At 30.6% G+C, this 20,948-nt stretch overlaps 1 protein-coding gene across 5 annotated transcripts in view; it reads right to left on the bottom strand.

Moving 5' to 3' along the window:
- Window positions 1–20,948, bottom strand: part of LOC118070698 (neurogenic protein mastermind-like) — a 33,273-nt gene that overhangs the window by 10,382 nt on the left and 1,943 nt on the right. For 2 of the 5 annotated variants that reach the window (XM_035089474.1, XM_035089472.1), the window contains exon 2: window positions 502–2,196. In XM_035089474.1, the coding sequence (XP_034945365.1) occupies window positions 502–2,196 (1,695 nt within the window). Of the gene's footprint in view, window positions 1–501; window positions 2,197–6,903; window positions 11,636–20,948 lie in introns of those variants that run through there. The other 3 variants (XM_035089476.1, XM_035089475.1, XM_035089473.1) reach the window with 3 other exon arrangements.

Raw genomic sequence — 20,948 nt, forward strand, 5'->3', positions numbered from 1 at the left:
ATATTTAGGACACAATATGTACACTTGGCAAAAATTAATTAAATAGTTATATTAAGTATGATTAGCAATAATTAAGTTTTATCAGCTTATTAATAAAAATTCTTGTTATTTTATCACTACATTTGAAGTTAAGTTAAGTTCAGAAGTTAAAATAAAATTTAAAGATAGATAATTCGTGATAACATTCGGTTCATTGAAACCTGTAACTTAGTATGTCTCATATTGTACGATTCCTACAAAAAAAAAATTATTTCTCACGATCTCATTTCAACTAGTCTTTGCATTTGAAAAGAAAAAGAGGACGGAAATTTCTCCATTTTATATTTCTTCAAATAAAGCAAGCATCTCTATTCAATTATAAAGAAAAAAATATATTATTTTACGGATGAATTCCTGAGAGATTGTAGATAAACTTGAGATTCTCGTAAAGTTTTAAGTAGGAAAATGATAAGAAAAACTTTGAAAATAAAATAGAATAATCATGACATTATTTCGACTTACCTGGATATTATGGCCAGGATTGGAGATATGTAGCTGCTGAGCTTGGTTTATTTGTAAAGTAGAAGAGCCCGACCCAGATGATGGTCTGGGTGGAGTAGAACCTGTAAAAGGTCCTGGACCAGAGCCCGGTTGATTAGGTCCACCACCCTGAGCACCTCGAGATGGAAGAGGATATCCAGGACTTCCATGATTGGGCATAGAACCAGGACTCCCATAGGGAGAATATTGTTGCTTGTAACCACCTGTAGTTCCAAGCATATTTGGTTTACCACTCATTTGCTGAGGCCTCTTAAAATCTCCCAGACCAGAGAATTGATTTTGAGTAGCAAACATATCATTTGTAGATTGAGTTTGGAAACCGGAATTATTACTAGTCTTATGATACGTAGCTGTGGCAGCAGAATTAGGGGTATTTTGATTTTGATTTGTAGATCCATTGCTACCAGGACTACCGAGATAATCGGGGTTAGCTCCGAATTGAGGAAATTCCGTATAAGGTGATCTAGAAGCTGGTCCTCGTGCTGATGCAGCAGTTGGATTGAATGGAGGTCCAAGTCCAAGTTGCTGACTCTTGTGCTGATGTTGTTCAGCCATTTGTTTTAATGTCTGAGCAGCTGGACTCATTTCAGACTTGAAATCTAGACCTGAATAAGGCAAGCGAGCAGGTGAATACTGTGAAGAAGATCCAAGACCACCTGGGCTAGAATTAGAACCTATGGCACCATTACTTGCTCCAGTATTACTATTTCCATTATTCACATCATCTTCTATCTTTATTTGGCCGTTATTAGTTGGTCCAGTGTTATTTAATCCACTCACTCCACCTACTCCAAGTCCACCAACTCCACTTGAAACATTGCTACCTAAAGTATCAACACTTTTGTCTTCAAAATCAAAGTCTTTCATAAACTCTGGATGGAAGTCAGATATTTCTGATATGAGATCTTTGAATGCGTCTGATGTGATAATTTCATCACCAGTATCGTCACCAATAAAGTCTGAGAACCCGGGAAACCCTGCGCCATTTGCTGCTGCATCTTTTTCCAATGCTGCTGCACATTGTTCTAAATCAACGAATTCATTATCTGGTTCTTGTTTACACTCTACCAAATTACCAATGTCTACACAGCCAATACTACTATTATTATTAGCACTATTACCACCATTTCCACCGCCACCTGCACTATTACCACCACCACCACTATTAGAATTATTTGACTGAGTTCTGGACGTTACTGTCGCTGAGGTATTATCGAGACCAGACTTTGGTGATGATGATGCATTAACGAGATCACTTTTAACTGATGCATTAGTCAATGCTTTAACTGTAACGTTCGTTGAAATTTGTTGTGCCTGAGAGTTTGCAGCGGACGTCGTGAACTCGAGCTGCTGCACAATCTCCACTGAGAACTTAGTGAGGCCTTCGTTGGTGTTGTTGCCACCACATGCTGAGGCCGTTGCACCAACGGTATTTGGTCCTTGTGGCCCGGAGGAATTTGTTCCATTCCCTGTCTGATGCTGTCCCAGTCCATGATGTGGATTTCCTCCAACACCACTTGTCGACTGAGTCTGTTGATGCTGATGTTGATTTTGTGTGCATTGCACTTTGACTGGTGGCTCACCAAAGGCTCCATCAGCATTACCAGCGCCTGCAGTCTCTAGATCTTCTGTTGGCCTCTTTAATATTTTTTGCTGCTGGAACAAAAATTTATTTAACTATTAATTTTCATATTTAACAAATGTTTATCTAAAAAATAAATAAAAAGATATATCCAAGTTATATTATTAAATCTACAATTTCATTTCATCAGTGGATTTATTATCAAACTTTTTCGCCTTTAAAATAAGCTTAACGAGTAAAAGAAGGTTGATTGGCGCAATGGAATGTGTAATTAATTTGAGAAATTTGATAGATTGACTAAATAAATTTGTAAATTACAAATTAAATTGCTTTTAATATACTTCACATCGCATAGCATCCAATCCATTAACTTGAATAATTGCACTCGTTATTTTCAAAGCTTTTTTTTATTGAACAAAAAAATTGTTTCATGGTTATTCATAATAATACATAAAAGCTCAAACATTCCTCATAAATTCTGTTTATATAAAAAAAGTTTTCTAAATATATTTTCCCTTTCTCTCCTATCATTCAACGTTTATTCAAATTTTAAAAAAAATATTTATTGTATAATAAAATGAAATAACAGTGTCAGTATTAGTAAATAACGTCAGTTTTATATTATCTGAGAGTGACACGAGTATATATATTTAGAATCACAGCGAAACTTTCGTGACTAGACACCAAAATATCGTCAAGATATCGATTGGTGTGAATGTTTCCTCAGCAATCAGACTTCTTAGTATTGTATTTAAATATTCACGTGCTACTTTTAAATCGTTTAAAAATGTTAATCAATCAAAAAAAAAAAATTTATCTTATTAAAAAAATACAAAATAAAAGTATGCTTCATCTAATTTAAATGCTAATTAAAATAATGTAGTAGAAATAATAGTGAAAAGCATTAAGTGGAGTAATTTGGCCATCAAATAGACTAACACGTCTTCTAGGCTATATATTGCAGTGGATAAATCGCATAATGTAGCGCGCATGCGTTTTGAAAATGATATAAGCTTTAGTACTAAAGATATATAGAATTGATATATATGTAGGATTGACGCGGCAACGTCAATCTTTCTTGTTTTAAATATTTTATTTTTGCGCCACAAGGAAAATAGTTATTCAATAAATAGAAATGCACAAGAATGTACATGAGAATAATATGATATTGATTATAATACTTGGATGTCTCACAGTCATAGTTTTTTAGTTGTAATATTAATAATTAAAGCAGTATCAGTGCCATAAAATGTCTTGTAAACATTTAATAGTTGGTTATGGTAATATATTTGATATGATTACATACAAGTATAGTTATTTAGAGTGAACAATCGTAGCTTAACAGACTGTACGGAGCAAAACAAGAGGAAAATAATAGTGATAGGAAGGTAGAAAAAGAGGGAAGAAAAGACGATGAGTATAACGAGACACAACCGCGCAAGCAACGACGAACCTCTTTTAGATTCAACGAGCTCATACACTTACGCCCACACTTAGTATCGTTGGCGCGCGCACCACCACACACATACACATTCAACCCTCTGGCCTTTCTATCGATCCACGGCGAGAGCTTTTACACGCCCTCCTCAGCTCACCACCTCAGCGGTGAAATCCTCATGAGAAGGTGAGTCGTACCGCATCGAATCCTCACATGCTAGCTTTTCTGTTTCCTCCCCAAAAAGACTCACGTCAACAGACTACAGATACTACTCCTACTAATAAAAATGCGTTTGATTGCTCAAGTTAAACAACTGCAACTTTAATACCAGTTAAGTTTGCATATTTTAGAAGCCAAATAATTAAATATTGATTAATTATTTTTATTTATGCATTTACATATTTTCAAGTTTTTTTTATTTATTTTTTTTCTGTTTAAGGTAGGTGAATGTGTTGGTTTGTCGTTGCTTTGAAGATTTTAATGATATTAATTAAAGTATGGGGTTTAAAAAAGTAAACTGAAGCGATAAAATTGGTTGATGCGATTTTTGTGTTATAAAGAGTTTATTTGTTATTGTTTGATTTTATAAATCACAAGTGTTATATAATAAATAGCTTTTTTTTTTACTAAAAATAGAAACTGATAAAAAGGTATATATTTTTTTTTAATTAATTTGTTCGGTAATATTGATAGAAGAATAATAGTAAAGTGTAAGTTTTCTAGTTCATTAGTTATTTTTAATAAAAAATTTCTAGGCTATAGTGATAAAAAAATGTATTTTCTATAAATTAAATATGTAGGTTAATTATTATTATTTTTATTTAATAATGAGAGTATTAAATGTTATTTAACTATTAATAATACTGAAAATAAGGAGTATATCAATTTGTTGAGAAAATTAAATTAAACTCACTAATGATATCAGAAATTACTTGGCTGTGATTACAAAAGATATATCTGTCTTACACTGGGAAAAAATAGAGGGTGTATAGAGTAAATTTTTCTTGAATCAAGTGAATATACGTTGGTATCAAGCAATTAATTTTCTTAATTATGAAGTTTCATTTCCAAAATAAAGATTATTACTACAAATCTATACAATTTAATTTTATTATTGTTTCTTCAAAGTAAAAATGAATTTATTAATTATAAAATGCATTAAATAATTAGTAATAATTTGTTTTTAAAGCTGGTTAAGTGTTTTTATTAATAATAACACTAATACTTATAAAGAATTATATTTTTTAATTATCCAAATCAACAGAATAACTTTTGTTCATTATCAGTAGTCAAAGTCAGAATTTGTGCCGACATAAAATGCTGATATTTACATTTTTATCTGATTTTTCTTATTAACAGTATTTTAGTAGTCTTAAGAGACCCATTTTGAGTTTCATGAAAAATTTAATATGCTTAAAATGTGAATAAAAGAATTGAAATTAAATAATTGGATGACTGAAAACAAATCAGTAAATTTAATCATTAAAATAAAACCTTTGAACTTTGAGTATTTCAATTTTAAAAATTTTTTATATTCATAAGCTTTAAAAATCTTTAAAGGATATACTGAGAGAAATATAGTGACAAACTTTTAATTGATATGAGTAGTAAATGTCATATCTTAAAAATCATAACTCATATGAATATCTTAATGGAATTTTCAAATCAATAATCTTCTCTCTAATGGAAGTAGATTTCTCTTTTTTTCTATTGTGAAACATTTATTGTCTAATTTTTAAGTAAATGCTCAAAAACGAAATACTTATGAGTTAGATAAATAATACACTAATATTAAATAGAGTTTCATTTCTTATAAATGTATCTAATAATGTTTTAACACATCTGATTTATTTGGTCTAATATTGATGGTCATTACGAAGCTTAGTTAAATAAGTTTAAATTCTATTAATGCAACTCTCATAAAATTTTTTATCACTAATGTTAATGATCAAGAAATTATAGTCCTACTTTCACCATTAACAGGCACTATACTATCTGGATTTATTTAACTATAATTAGATAAAACCGGAGCAAAGCACTTTTTTGTTGTGTAAACAATTTTTTTTGAATAAATATTACTTATGAACGTTGGGTCATTGATGAGTCAATACTTTGTGGCGGAAAAATTGCATAAAAACTCTTTTATTTGGTTTATTAAGTGTTCTTTTGGATTGCAGGTCAATTGAAATTTTTCGAGTCAATTTGATATTTAAAAAATGCTATAGAAAAATATTTTTTCAAAATTTAACTATCTTATATTTACCTTTGTTTTATTTATTTTCTTATTTTAATAAAACATTTAATATTTAAGATAAATAAAATATTTCGGAATATTTTCAAGATCAATTTACATAGAAATCCCACGATAAATTATATATTAAATTTTAATAACTATTTCTTTATAAAAAAAAATTCATAAATTCAACATAAATAAAAAATGCAGCAGTTTATTAAAAAATAATAATCAATAATAATTCATAATTTAGCATTATACTTTTCCCTCCTTCTGTGCCTCTAATATTGAAGTAATTTACACCAAGTAAACATAAAATATGCTCGTACTTTACTGTAACAGCCATACTTTAATGAAAAACTTAAGAATATATGAAAACAAGTCTTCTCTATATTCTACAAACGATGGCTTATTATACAGGCACTGTTGTTACATAAAAAAAAATTGTTAAAAATATATCAAACCAATTGTTTTATAATTCCAACGACATCAGTAACATTCAAAAGCACTTTGTGATGTAATTTTTGTCATAAATACTTGGTTTATTCGGACAATAGTTATAATATTCAATTAAAGATAAAGCGAATTATTACATAAACTAATAAATTTTACATAATTCAGTTAAATCTGAAATCGAGAGTTAACAGAGATAAAAGTAAACGAGAATTTTCAACTCATCGTACTCTAATACAAACTTAACGAAAAAACCTTTCATGTAATAACAATATAAAAACAGAAATAATTATTTATAAATACGCGTGTTGATTATTAGCAATAATGATTTAACCCACATTCATAAATAATGAAAAAAATCAACAAAAAGATCAATTTACAATCTACTGTCACGCAATTAATGTTGTACAAAACTCTACATATTACTAGGTATCATCGAAACTCATCAATTTGTAGAATCATTACAAAGTTAATAACCTGATAGTGATTCATGTTGATATTGGAGAAATATTTTCATATTATTAACGATCAATAATAAATAATAATAAATCTCTCTCAATACCATAATAAAGTTGAATTTTAAACTAGAACTTTAAGAAAAATTCAATCACTATTAATGAATTAATTTGACGTTAATTAAATTTCTAATGGACATACCATCATTCCAACTGGATTGATCAGCACGATAATTGTCAAGACTGATATACAGACACTTGGATTAGTGTTGGAGATTTAAATTTAAGAATCTGCCCCCATTTCACTAATTATTTTTTTTTCTTTTTTTTAAAAATTACTTTCAATAAACTGTCGATCAATTTTCATCAACTTTCAAAGTTTTTTAATACTCATTCTTGCTTTTTTTCATCACCAATTAACAGTCACTTTGTAAAAATTCAAATATATTACTTCTTAAAGTTAATTCGAAGTTGAATGAAAAATCATTGATTTCTATTATTGTAGATGAGTTTGGTTAATTTGAACCAAGTAACAAATAATTGTAAATAAAAAAGAATTCACGACAGGACGCATCGAGCGCGGGGCGAACCCGTGCGCTCGAGTCCGTCACGCACTCTCCCGCGACTCTTGACCTCTTTGGCTTTTTTTTTAACACTCGACGAATGATGGATACCAGTGATAACGTCAAATGTCAACACGTTCGATAGTGCCCTGTGTGGACATCAAGTATCAGGCGTCGACCACAAACCCACTTATATTTACTCCAATGCTGTGACACCGGTGTATTTGACATTTCACTTGATCCAAGATTGCAATTATTATCATCAAAATTTTTGAGAATAAATTTCATATTTTTTTTTTATTCCAGTAAATTTATATCACTCTAGCTGTCTTTTTTTTGGTTCATTTAAACACATCTAGATGTGAATATCGGATTTTTTGTTGACACTTTACTGTAGATTATCGTACATTTGATCAGCAGCATATTTAATTAGCTGTGATAAGGTGATGACGATTGAGAAATGAAAATACGCGCCACAGCTTGTCAATTTTCCTCTCGTAAATCCTCAACAGGTGGTTTAAGCGCAGTCCCTCGATACTAGCTTGTTCACTTGTACATAGCAGCTTTTGCAATAATCGTACTTATTTTTTATTTAACATTCCATATTTTTAATTATTCAATTATTTCATATTTTCATCTTCACGACATAAAACGTAGAAAAATTTCATTTCACAATAATTTTATCTCTCTGATTAATTAATTCATTTTATTCAATAAACCCACAATTAACACCAGTTTTTGTTGCACTTTTATCAATGAATTATTGATAAAGTATCAAATAAAAATTTTCCTTAGTGATAACTTCCATTAATAATTTCTTTCTTACTCCATAACAAATAACAGCATTTTCGATATTCATGAATGTTGTTGATGTTATTTTTAAAAATATCTACTATCACGTAGCGACAAGATCATGTAATAATGAAATTGGTTAATCATCTAGTGTATCCATCCAAGTCTACCGGTAAACTCACAAACATCACAAGACCTGCCAGTATATCATGTCTGTTTATTCTCTCCTACCTCCTACATAAATACGTAATATTCCCTCTCTTCTTGAAGCTCTCTTTTGTTTACATCTTTCACTCGAATTTCCTGACTAAGCAGATTCCTTGTTATTATACTGACAATTTCATTTACCAATGTTGAAGAAAGTCAATGAAATCACAGACACCTCTCACTCATTTTGCTAAATATCTTTTTAATTAATCTAAACAATTATCAATATTACTAATAATAACAATAATAGTAATAATATTGTTAATACTATTATTTAATAACTGTTGTCAATGTGATTTGGAGATTAGAGTAGTAGTAAAAAAATAAACAGTCTAATTGGAGTTTAGTTAATTTCTTTAGAAAAGGATCAAAGAGACTCGGTGTTGATGATGAAGAAGAAGAAGCTGGTCTGAACTTGTCTAGTCCAAGCTCACGAGCGATTGACTCCTGCGCGTCCCATCCAAAGCCGACTCGCGGTTGTGGCACGCGTGAGGGAAAAACGGGAGGGGACATCCCTGTATGGGTAGGGAGACGCCGACGAAGGAAGAAGTCGAGGGCACATGAGAGGGAGAGGAGGATGGCGCGTGCCGTTACACGTTAGCAGGTGGATTGCGCGTGCCCAAGAATCTCCTCACTTTCTTTCTCTTCGTTTCTCACTGTTATATATATTGTATATATATATATATACGAATATATACAGATACACGCCAAGAATGTACGTAGATATATGTCGTCTTCTCTCCACACCTCGTCAAGTGACTCGATGTCGATACCACCAACTGTAGCAACCACTTTGCGACAACTCTTCACAGCCACTCGCCACTCAAGTTTACCCTCTACCGTCACTTTACTCTCTCATTTTGTCACTCTCTCTTTCTCTCTCCACCATCCAACAACTCGAATATATCACCAGATCGAATGTAATCATTTTTTATTCCCCCAAATCTTCACTAGACTCTCCCTTCAATTGTCTAATCTCTCAAAACAATATTTTTACATTATTTTTTTTCTTTTTTAACTTATTTAATTTGCTTTCTAGAGGATATTATGAATTATAATACTTAAGTAGCTTTATGCTTGAATGAAAATTATTAAATATCTTTGTTGTGCAAACGATTCGGCTTACAGCACAGTTTAATCAAATATTTATTCATTCAAGTGATAATCGTTGGATTGTATTTAATTCGCAATGTTTAGTTCGAACAACGGTGAGTTATTCTTGTAGTCTGATAAGAGTTGCCAACGGAAGACTTGATAACAAAGTCTGATCCATCCAATAATAATCATTACTCTTATTTGTTTCATTCATTTTCTAAATTATTCATCAGCTAAATTGTTTATTTGCTTTTATAATAATTGTAGTCACTTCTAAACAGTTTAGTCAACATTATGTAATAATTTTATTCAGACATTCTTGACAGCTAAACAAAAACAGGAGCAATATATTTAAGGATTCAATTGAAATAATTTTTGTCAGACCAGTTGATTTTTTTTTGTCTATTTTTGTGTATGTTATATTTCAATATTTGTTTATTTTTATTTAGTTTATCGTTTTATTTTTCAGCATTTTGGAAATATGTTGAAGCGTGAACGTTATCAGCTGTCACGCGGAGCACGTGTCTTGTGAAGAGACAGCCATAAAAGCGCGAAGCAATACTATATAAACTAATAAAGAACGCTCTTGACGCCTCAAAGAGTCGCCCGTCACTGACTACTCGTTTCTCTTACATAGAAACCCGCGTCGACTCGTTGAGTATCGGCCAGCCTCGACTCGGCTCGTTTGTTCCCGATATACAGTCGTCTTGATCGCAAGTCATTTTATTTATGTACTTCTTTTTCATTTCTTAGTTCACGTGCGTATTTCAGAAATTATTTTTATCCAACAATTTTTTGTCTTTCCCTCCTCTCTCTCTCTCTCTCTCTCTTATTTAGTCATCTATTCTCTCCCGAAAAATTAACTACTCTAATACAACATTATGATTAATTTTGTATTGATTTTTTGATTGATTACCCAACAGAAAAAAAATCTCTTTTTTTTTTCGAAATTGAATTAATTAATTTTTTTTTCGTCCACCAGTAGGGCGAATTGTTTCTAGGGGAGTTTTAATAATATTAGTTTTTCTACGAATACTTGTTGTATTATGTTTATTAGATTAATCGATGTTTTGTGACGTATTGTAAGTTTATGTATTCTAAACACTTCCACTGATAAATCGTAAATAATAAATAATAATAATGAGATAAATATATAATAATCATCATACTATATTGAAGAATTAATAATGCAATGGATTTATATGAAAAATTCATTATTATAAAATTAGTTATCTTTACTTTTATTTTTTCTTCATTTATCAACTTCACACTTCTTATTTAGCAAAATCATTATCAGTCAATTACGCAGCCTACTAATTTACTTTAAAAATTTCTTCAACAACAATTCATTCACCAATTAATCAACCCCATTTTTTATACTTAAAATTTCAAAAATCGATTTTGAAATATTTTTGGAGCCTTTTTTTTTTCTTTAATTTCAAACAATCATTTCCAGTTGTCCAAGATGTTGATTCTGTAAAGCATCTGATGATGATAGTACTCCCAGCAAGTATACTCAAAGCTTTCCTAACAATCGACTGTTACATTGCATCATCAAGATTTTACGGTACGCCCGGATTCATCGGATGAACAAGCAAGCCGTCAACGACGTATCCGTAACGCCCGAGGTAACGCCTGCTTGTACACCACAACGTCGTCATCAGTGTCACTCAACTATACACTCTCCTATCCCAGAGACCCCGAGTGGATTTCTATATAGGTATTGGGGGGATATATCATGCAATGTGTGAGACTGTGTGTATATATCCCACATGTACATATTCAAAGTTGACGGTGTTGCGATGTTAAACAGTAAACACCACCTACGCCACTGACAATTGTCTCGTGCAAGTTGCGCGCGACGAGGACGTTGCACCGTATAACCCTCTCCTCCATGCACAGAAAGAGAAGTAGCAGTGAAATTATGGTCAACACACATTCCAATGGAGATATAGAATTTTGAACAAGAGAAATCGACATGCCTTTTATTATTAAACCTGTATTCAATATCTAATTACTCGTTACACATAACACATTATACGCATATTATGTGCCACACAACATAATATCAAAATCATTCATATCATTCATTTATGTCTCTTTATTTTTCATTAATTCATTTAAAATACACCTAATCCTCGAGTTACTCTTTACAACCTAAATGTTTTCACCTATACTGCAATAAAACTCAACGGATAATTTATAAGCTATAAACGAGCTAAATCATATGTATACAAGGGGGGAAGATTGAGTGTATGTGTAATCAATCGAGTAATTAAACTTCCACGTTACACATCTCAATTTTACAACTGATTAATTATTTAATTAATAGGGTATATTTAATTTCATTTATAAAGACAATCTTTCTTTTACGAGATTCAAGATATATCATTAATTAGAGATTCGACCTATTTGACAATTGTACCGGAAAATGAACAATTTTATTTAATCAGTTAAATAACTACTTTTACTGCATATAATATATTTGATCAACTCAAAAACATACTTCAATATTTTTTTATTTCCAATGAGATGAACTGAAAAAAATGTTTCCCATAAAAAAAATGAAGACGATGAAATTTAGGGTAATTTATGTGGAGAATAAAATGATATAAAATTGCATAGAAAAAATTGATAACAGAATTTGAAATACTTAAAAAGAATAGTGTTCAATATTTCAAGTGTATAAAACTTTTGTAGGGGCAATAACCACTGACATAGTGGTGCAATATATCTGGCAGCAAAAAAATCCTATTTCCGGTCAAGCTGCAGATGAGCATAGATGAGTTGAGCGTCACTGAGTTGCACCGCATTCTCCTTGTGCAGTCAGTGGCGTAGACCTGTTTACTCTTGCGGTACAACAGAAGTACAGAGATTAGCGGAATTCAAATATGCATGCTTTACATTGTTGCAAACGATTGCGCTCACTACAGTATCATTCTGTTGAGTTGAGCGTATTATCACTAGATTTTAACGCAACCTGACCATCAACTAATCAACCTTATTAACAAGCCTCACATATTAAAGTCATTACTCCTATTTATTGACAATGGATTTTCATTTAATATTAAAAGCTTTAATAATCAATTTATAAAGCAATTGATGAGTAATAGATAAAGAAATACCGGCTTTACGCGAGTGAAATGGATATTATCTGCTGATTTATCTCGATATCCGATGGCAGTAGTTGGTACAAATGGCATAGAAGACACAGAGATAAGTGCATAGTGAGCAAGCGCAGGGTTAGATACCTAATATTGCTTTCACACTGTGCAAGCCCGCGATCCCCCACCGCTACCGTTATCCTGCCCAACCGGCTGTTTACTGTTTGGCCTCCCGGAATATCGATTCCAGTGGCGTAAGAACCCACCACGTTATCGTGATAAGAGAGATACAACGTGTACTGCCACACACAGCACGTCACTGACTTTACTTCGATCCTTTTATACTCCAATCCTGATGCGCTCAAGTAAATAAACTCTTCCTACTGCAGATCCCCATTGATTTCACGAGGTCCTTCCTTCTTTGCTATCTTAACTCCTCACTATTTTTTACACTTTTTCTTTTCTAAGGAATTTACTTATTCAATCAATCGCATGATTTTAACAAATTATTTTAGATTTTATTTATTTGATAAAATAACTTTGTCACAGATTTTTTTTTTCATTTTAACCAATTAATTTGATATCATTGGTTTGTATAGGGATTTATTTTATCTTAAAACAACAGATAATGAATAAATTTAAAAAAAAGATTCTTTTATCATTGAGTAAGAAGTAATTAAAAAACTTTCTCTTTTGACACTGCAATTAATTGAAGTTACTTTAAGATGTACAGGTATTTATTGAGTATTGGTAAAATTATAAAATGGAGATTGGTTATTTTAATCTTCTTAACTCTATTATTTTTTTTTAAAATATCTCAGATTCTTTGATGATAATTATTGTAAACGTAAGTAAATTTTTGTTTATGCAGAGTAATATATTTCTTATGACTTATGACATAATAAACGTTGATATTGTATGAGTGCGCGCGCCACAGGAAAATTCTGACAGCAATCAACTGCGCAACGGTAAGAGAGTCTACGTATGTATACTAACATATTCATATTCAATTTCATCAGTAATTTATGGTCACAATTTCATATTTATGATAAAACTAGAAATATACATCGTATTACATACAAGGTATTATTTGTTATTCATTCCTTCTTAATTAAATAGCATGATTCTTTGATTTTTAGAAAAAAAAAAATTATTATTCGTAAATAAAACTTACTTGTAGATCTTGATATTGTTTTATGTTTAGAAATATTTTTATAAAGTGTGATTATAAATGCAAAAGGTGAATAATAATTAACGATTGAGTGAAAAAAAAAAATATTTTTATCTAATAATGAGGGACAGAATTGATGGAAATCAACAGGCGCGTGCGCCAATTGTACGAGTAAAAGTGGGTGGTGGTTGCTACTCGTGGAGAGAAGGTCGATTCGTCGCTGCCTATTACATGACACCATTACGCAAGGGGCTCTCTCAGTATATAGTAAAGTGAGATTTACACACACCTAAAAGTGTATAACTTACAATTGGTCTATATAACATTACGCAATGCTCTATAGGATAAATATTTATAATAATGAAGAGTAATTTCGTGGATGTGTATACGTGGATGGGTGATATGATACATTAATATTTGCTATCATGTGAATTAGTATTCATTTCAATGAAAAATTTATTTAAGATGTTTTACAGATTTTATTTGAAGGGTAAGATTAATAGAAAAAAAAACAATGATGATTATGATTGAAATGTATGCATTTAAAATTTTCATTAGTATAATTGACTAATATCAGCTCACGTGTATTATCTAGAAAAAAAATGGACGGCGTTTATATAGGGTAAAAGCTGAATTAATTTCTAATTATCTAATAGTAACTGGTTGAAGTAATTTTTTAAGCGGAAATGAAAATTGTGGAAAATTTTCACTTCAATCAATAAATGATTTAATAAGGAATTTTTTCAAGAAAAACTTTCTATATGACTTAAGTTTTTTTTTTATATTAAAAAAAAGGATCTAATTAATTTAGGAAAGTATTGATCTTTGGAAATTGTAAAGAAATGAATTAATGAACTCGAACGAAATTGCGTCAATAAAAATGAAAACACTCGTAAAATAAGTAGTTGCAAGAAGATGAAATACTAGTATAAATAATAAGCATAATAAAAAAGAAATATACATATTAAATAAAGCAAATTTTATTTACATATAAATAATTGAAAAATGACTTGAAAATGTAAATTTTGAAATTGAAGAGAAGTGAGGTCAGGTAATGAAATCCCTTAATTGTGACCTCGATATGTTTGAAAATATTCACACAATTATGGCGTGTGCTCAATTATCATTGAGTCGAAAAAGGTGTGGTGGTGTCATCTCTCGGAAATGTGTTAACCTTCTGTTCGGAGAAATCTTGCGTTAACAGTAGGTATAGCAGTATTCAAGAAGTGTAGGATTTGACTCACTTGACTAGCATCTGCACCCATTACATTTCTATATACTAACTCGATAATCCCCACAACCGACAATCCCCCCACCGTTAAGATCATTGCCTTCTCTTCTGAGTAGTATTTTCTCCACCTCTGGTTTCTTCACTAAATGTCGACGTTGGGGGGACATGAGAAGCGCACGTGAGACATACAAAGAAGTATAAGGCGTATATGTAGAAAAGTGAGTAAATGAAAGAGAGAACAGATGAAGGAAAGAAAAAGAGAAGAGTGAGAAAGATGTGAGGGATAAAAGAAACGGTGAAGTAGTGAAACAGAGATACTGCTCCACAACGTTATATTGCCTTGCTTTCCTGCCGCTTCGTTCACGGTCACACTTGCAGTGATTCTCAATGATTAATGATTAATTATTAATTTATGAAGTATTTCAATCATCACAATTGTAAGTAAAAAATTATCTCATGACTGATTGATCATTATTTATCAAGTAATTACCAATTCTGATTGATTATGTATTGATATGATTGATTTATGATATTGAATAATTATAAAGCAAAAAATATTTTTCAATAAAAAAAAATATTGAGTTGAGAACCACTGCATATGCAATATCACGACTCCACCTAGGATAGTGTAGGGTGAACGGGTCGGAGGCCGTTGGTTCCTCATAGAGTTGCTTTCATCTTATTATCATTTATACAAACATACACCGATACGATCCCACCTTTCTTACTTGATGGTCTGTATAGTAATATTATATGTGTAGTATACATGCACCGCAGTGGAACACGATGGTGTTGATGGGACGTGGTGGGAGCGAAACAGGTTGAGTCGTACACGAGGCATCGCGTTGACTGTTCACTCACTAAGTGTAATCAAAATGAGAGTGGAAAAAAGAGAAAGCGAGAGAGAACATGATCAAGAATTTACACGATTATGGTGAAAAAAAAGAAGAAATAATCATTAAATAACGATTAAAGGGATAAAAATGAATTGATTATTAGGTCTGTTAGATATGTTTGACTCAAATTAGTCACTACTACTGCTACTACTACTATTATAATTTTATGTATGCTGTTGCTAATATCACTATAAATGTTTTACCACTACCATCACTAATATGACTAATACCTAGACGGATTGATTTAGCTTAATTTAAATTTGTATATCAGCCTCATACATGAGTTAACTAGAAAATTCAGGCTGCGCTTGCAATTTTAATCTCTTTTAATATTGATTATTATTTGCATCATATTAGATCTCTATCATAATGTCTCATCATATTGTCTTATTGTAAAATAGATTTTCAATTGTATAACAAATAAATTTTCACTACTTTTCAATCACAATAAATTATTTCAATTTGTGACTTTGGAGCAAAAGTTTCAAGTATGTTCAGATTGATACTGATTATTTTTAGTATAATTTGCATCAACTTCATAAAAATAAATAAACATTTAAGTCAATAATAAAATTATTTTAAGAAACAATCAATGACTATTTGGAACACATTTTTGGTCAAAAATATCAAAATTTCTATTTAAAAATATTTGTCATTAATTATTATTATATTTATATTAACAATAATTGATTATTTAAAAAAATTTTCCAAATATTTTTGATTAATACTAATACATAGGAAAAACGTTAGAATTATTAAATCATTAGCATTGGAAGATTGAAAAGCGCTTAGTTACCAAAGCTTTCCAGGATAAGTTGTTTATTTATTTGATTACTTGAGAACCCCTGAGTCTATGAAGAGTACGTATGGCGCCGGGGCTGAACCCACCACTCTAGGACCCGTATAGATCGCCGAACATCGTCAAAGCATCGTCATACATACATATACCAGACGCCTTGACGGTATCCATCGCTCCAGCCACGCACAGCTGTTTCGTATAGTATTTCCCTTACTCACAACATACTAATGTCTTATATTATGGATATATATACAAAGTGTATACACATATAATACACCTTTGCGACCCTTTTCGTTTTACTTTAATCTCCATTTCTTTTATCTTCATCTATTACTTATTACTCCATTCCATTTCTCCCCTTACTCGAAATTGCTACGCTTTAATATCGTGTTCAAAAATAATTTAAACTTCGACTAAAACTATACACAAATGACTTTAAATAATTCCTTTTTTTCCTAAGTAATTCTTTGAATTATTTTAAATAATCAATAACAATTCGTGAGAGTGATTTTAATAAATTTTGTTGAATTTAAACAAGAAATAAGTTTTTGGAGTTCCAAGTTATTGTTAAGGAATTTAAATAATAAAATAAGATAATCAATTATTAATAATATAAGTTAAATAGTTAATTGAATTGTAAGTGAGGGTATGAACAAAACTTGAACATTTTAAAATGAAAGATTAAATCGAAATGTTATCAAGTGTATAATCCTGACGATCGAATATCCAGTCACGACTTCACATATTGAATAAAATGGATAATTGTCAATAGGTAGATTGAGAACCGTTGTGCAGATCGTGTGTTAGCGATGTTTGCAAGGTGATTAGTATATAGCTGTCGCGCGTATGTACTGCCTGACCCAAGCACATCAGATGTCAGCTGTCGTAAAGTCGCAGAGTGGACTCCAAACTGAAAGGAGTTTGGCGACTGAGCATATAACGACCTTGTGCTGTGCTGTATCACTGGCCTTTAATTTTTTTTTTTTTTTCCATATCGAAGCTCACACATAATACGTACATACGATCCATTACAATCTTGTATAAATATTTCTTATTGTTGTGTTTGGAAATAATAAAATTTCAAAAATCATTACAATTGTTTCAACTTCTTTATATAACTTTATTATATTATGCTCTCTAACATTTATATTTCAGGAGAAACGTTATTGCTTTTGTAAGCGGAAGATAAATTTAATTTGTCTCTAGACAATCGAAACTGTGAAATCGAAGTGAAAGTATCTCAGAAGATACTTAATACTTCTACTATCATCAATTTTTAACAAAAGAAAATGGTATTTTTTTTAATTATTCTTTAACAACAAGTATTGTGACATAACGTTAATATGCTTTTGAAGCTAATAATATTCTATTAATGACTAATGAACATAATAACAACCGATAAGTTGAAATAAATACATTTGAAATGAAATTATTTTTTTTCCTATTGAATCAAATAATTAAATAATCCAATATCAATATTATTAAATAACTGTTAATAATTAAATTAACTTTTTTAAAGACCTTTGATGTAATTACTCAACAGTAATAATTAATAAATAATAATGATAGATTATTAGCAAAATTGTATGACTCTATGGACAATTTTCCCATCACTAATTCAAAATACCTTTATCTAATTATATATAATAATTAATCAATAAATTAATAATTAATGAGTTTTAAATGAAATGAGCTTTTTTTCTAATTACACTAGATACTAGTGTAGAGCATCAACATGCACATTAATGATGATTTATTAGTTATTAATAATCAATAAATAATAATTAATAACATAAATATTTGAAGAATATTTCTAAATAGTTATCCATAAAAATGAAGTTGACTGTAAGGAGCCAAGAGATGAGCATTATACATGTATAATTTTCCAGGAAAAAAATGTTGGGAATAGAAGTGCAGTACAGGCGCATCAGGTATATAAGTTGAAGTGATGGCATTATAGTAGGGATATACATAATAGGGATAGGCTAAGGAGAAGGTGGCGTACCGCCAGTACAGCAGCTCCAGTCTCTATGCTGTCATCCTGCAATAACCGTTCGCTCTTTGTCCGCTCAGCTGCCTCCTGTTACCAGTGGTTCCCAATATTTACATTTTACAAAACAGCCTCTATCTATACATAACATCTATCATCTTACATTTTTATATTCACTTAACTAGTTGAAACCGATTTTTTTCCCTTCAATTTCAGAGCTATTAGCTATTTAGCTATCAAATATTTACTCAAATTTTTTGATAAACTGTCTCATGATAATGACTCAAAATAGTTAATGGACATGTTGAATGACAGATAAAACTTCATTCCCTTATTAATCGTCAGTTACCCTTGGTTTTAGGTAGAATATTTTCAATTGTTCAGTAGGTATAATTTCTCTGAAGAAGCATACAACACCGCAAAAGACAAGGTCAAAGGACAACTGTATTCTATTCAGTACTAATCTTTGCAATCCTTAAAATAATTTTCTAGACACTTCCAACGTGTTTGTTATTACTTTCTATTTAGGATATTAAAATTCAAAGCTAATTTGAGAAATGAAAAATTATTAAATACTATTTTAGAAATAAACTCACATCGCTATCTCAAATACATGTGACATTAAACATAAAATATTCACTTGTTGATAATAATTTATCGTTATTTTTTAACTTCATAATCCATGATAATGATTTAACTTAATGGGTTATCATACTTTCTTTATCATCATTAGCCGTGGATGTTGTGAGCAAATATTTCGGCAATATTTGTAACATATAATAAGCAATATGTAATCAAAAGGTCAAGCAGATTTTGAGAACCTCGGTTGTGCACCCAGCTGAACATCACAGAGAGCGCAAATAGAACAAGTGGCAACAGCGCAGCGCTCGACTGACACGCGCATTGACGTCGTGTGTGCGCAGCAATATGCTCTCACACCAAAATATACTTTTCATTTGTATCAAACTCAGAAGCTGGAGCTCGCGCACGCGGCGTGTGTACCGCACGTTACTGCGCACACGCTGTGTGATCCACGCGACTTACCAATTAATGCGCAACTGTACGACTGCCTCTCCACAATATCATGTGTATTTTACATCAATATTTGTACAGATTTGTATAAGGTGTATTACTTAGCGTACGAATAATCTCTATATTTGAGATTATGATCTACGATAACACTCATCACCCTAGATGTACTATCATATTTAACGAATTAATATTCATATAATCATTAATTAAAATATTCCTAATTAAATCAAAAAAATTTGTATTTCCTTTACATATATAAATATCTATATACTTTTTACATATATATTATATATATAGGTGCCCGTCGAGTGCCATAGGATGCGTCATTCAATCGGAATTCGACGACCCTCGACGGTGACTTGAACCTCTGCATCTGTACACTATATAATACTAGTGTAGACTATAAAGAATGAAGAATAGTCATGTAAATGAATTCAATAAGAGAACGTGAAAGCAGAGTTTTTATCAACAAAGTAAATAGTTTTAATGAAGCATTATCTGCAGATTCTATATAAAAAATTCTATTTAAAACTTTCGTGTTTATTTTGATTTATGATATTCTCATATAATTTGTAGATAATTATTACTAATAGATATGATATTATTGAATTTAATTAATTATTGTAAAATATTCAATAACTTGAAAAATTTTATAAAAAACATTGATAAAATCAATTGAATCACTTTTCTAGATCTGAACAATTGAACTGATTGTCATTTTTCTAAAATTAAATAAAACTCAATCACCATTATTTAACTGAAGGTTAATAGATTGTGTCCCGTTGATTTAATTAATTATTTGAATTCAATATTTGTCATTGAAAAAATAAAAACAATGAGAAAAATCAACATTAAGCATTGATAAAAAAAAATTAGCTAATAAGTAGCAATGACGTGAAATCATTAAAATAATTGATAACGTCATAAGATAAAAATTTTAAACGTTTATAAAACATTTATCTTCTTCTCGCCCAGTCATTCTATATCTATACACCACATTACACAATATACTTGTAGTCACTCAAGGTAAACTTAAACTCGTCAACATGCTGCTCGATTTTAGTGATCATGCTCACCATCTTACCAATTATATTTGAGCTTTTATGATTAATTTTTAACCAATTTTAAATCCGAATATTTATAACGTAATATTGAATGTAAATAATAAATAATATTAAGTATGTATATCGAAATATTAATCTAGATAAATTCCTTTTATACTTAAGTAATTTTGACCAGATAACAACGATACGTAGGAGGCCAGCTAATATATAGTAATATAAAAAGAACCTCTGTTAAAATGCTTTGTGCGATAATAATGACAGAAACATTGGAAAGAATTCCCTTACATAAAAAATGGATCATCG

Source organism: Chelonus insularis, unplaced genomic scaffold, assembly GCF_013357705.1.
Source record: "Chelonus insularis isolate UGA/USDA-ARS -01 unplaced genomic scaffold, ASM1335770v1 contig_66_pilon, whole genome shotgun sequence".
Classification (NCBI taxonomy): Eukaryota; Metazoa; Arthropoda; class Insecta; order Hymenoptera; family Braconidae; genus Chelonus; species Chelonus insularis.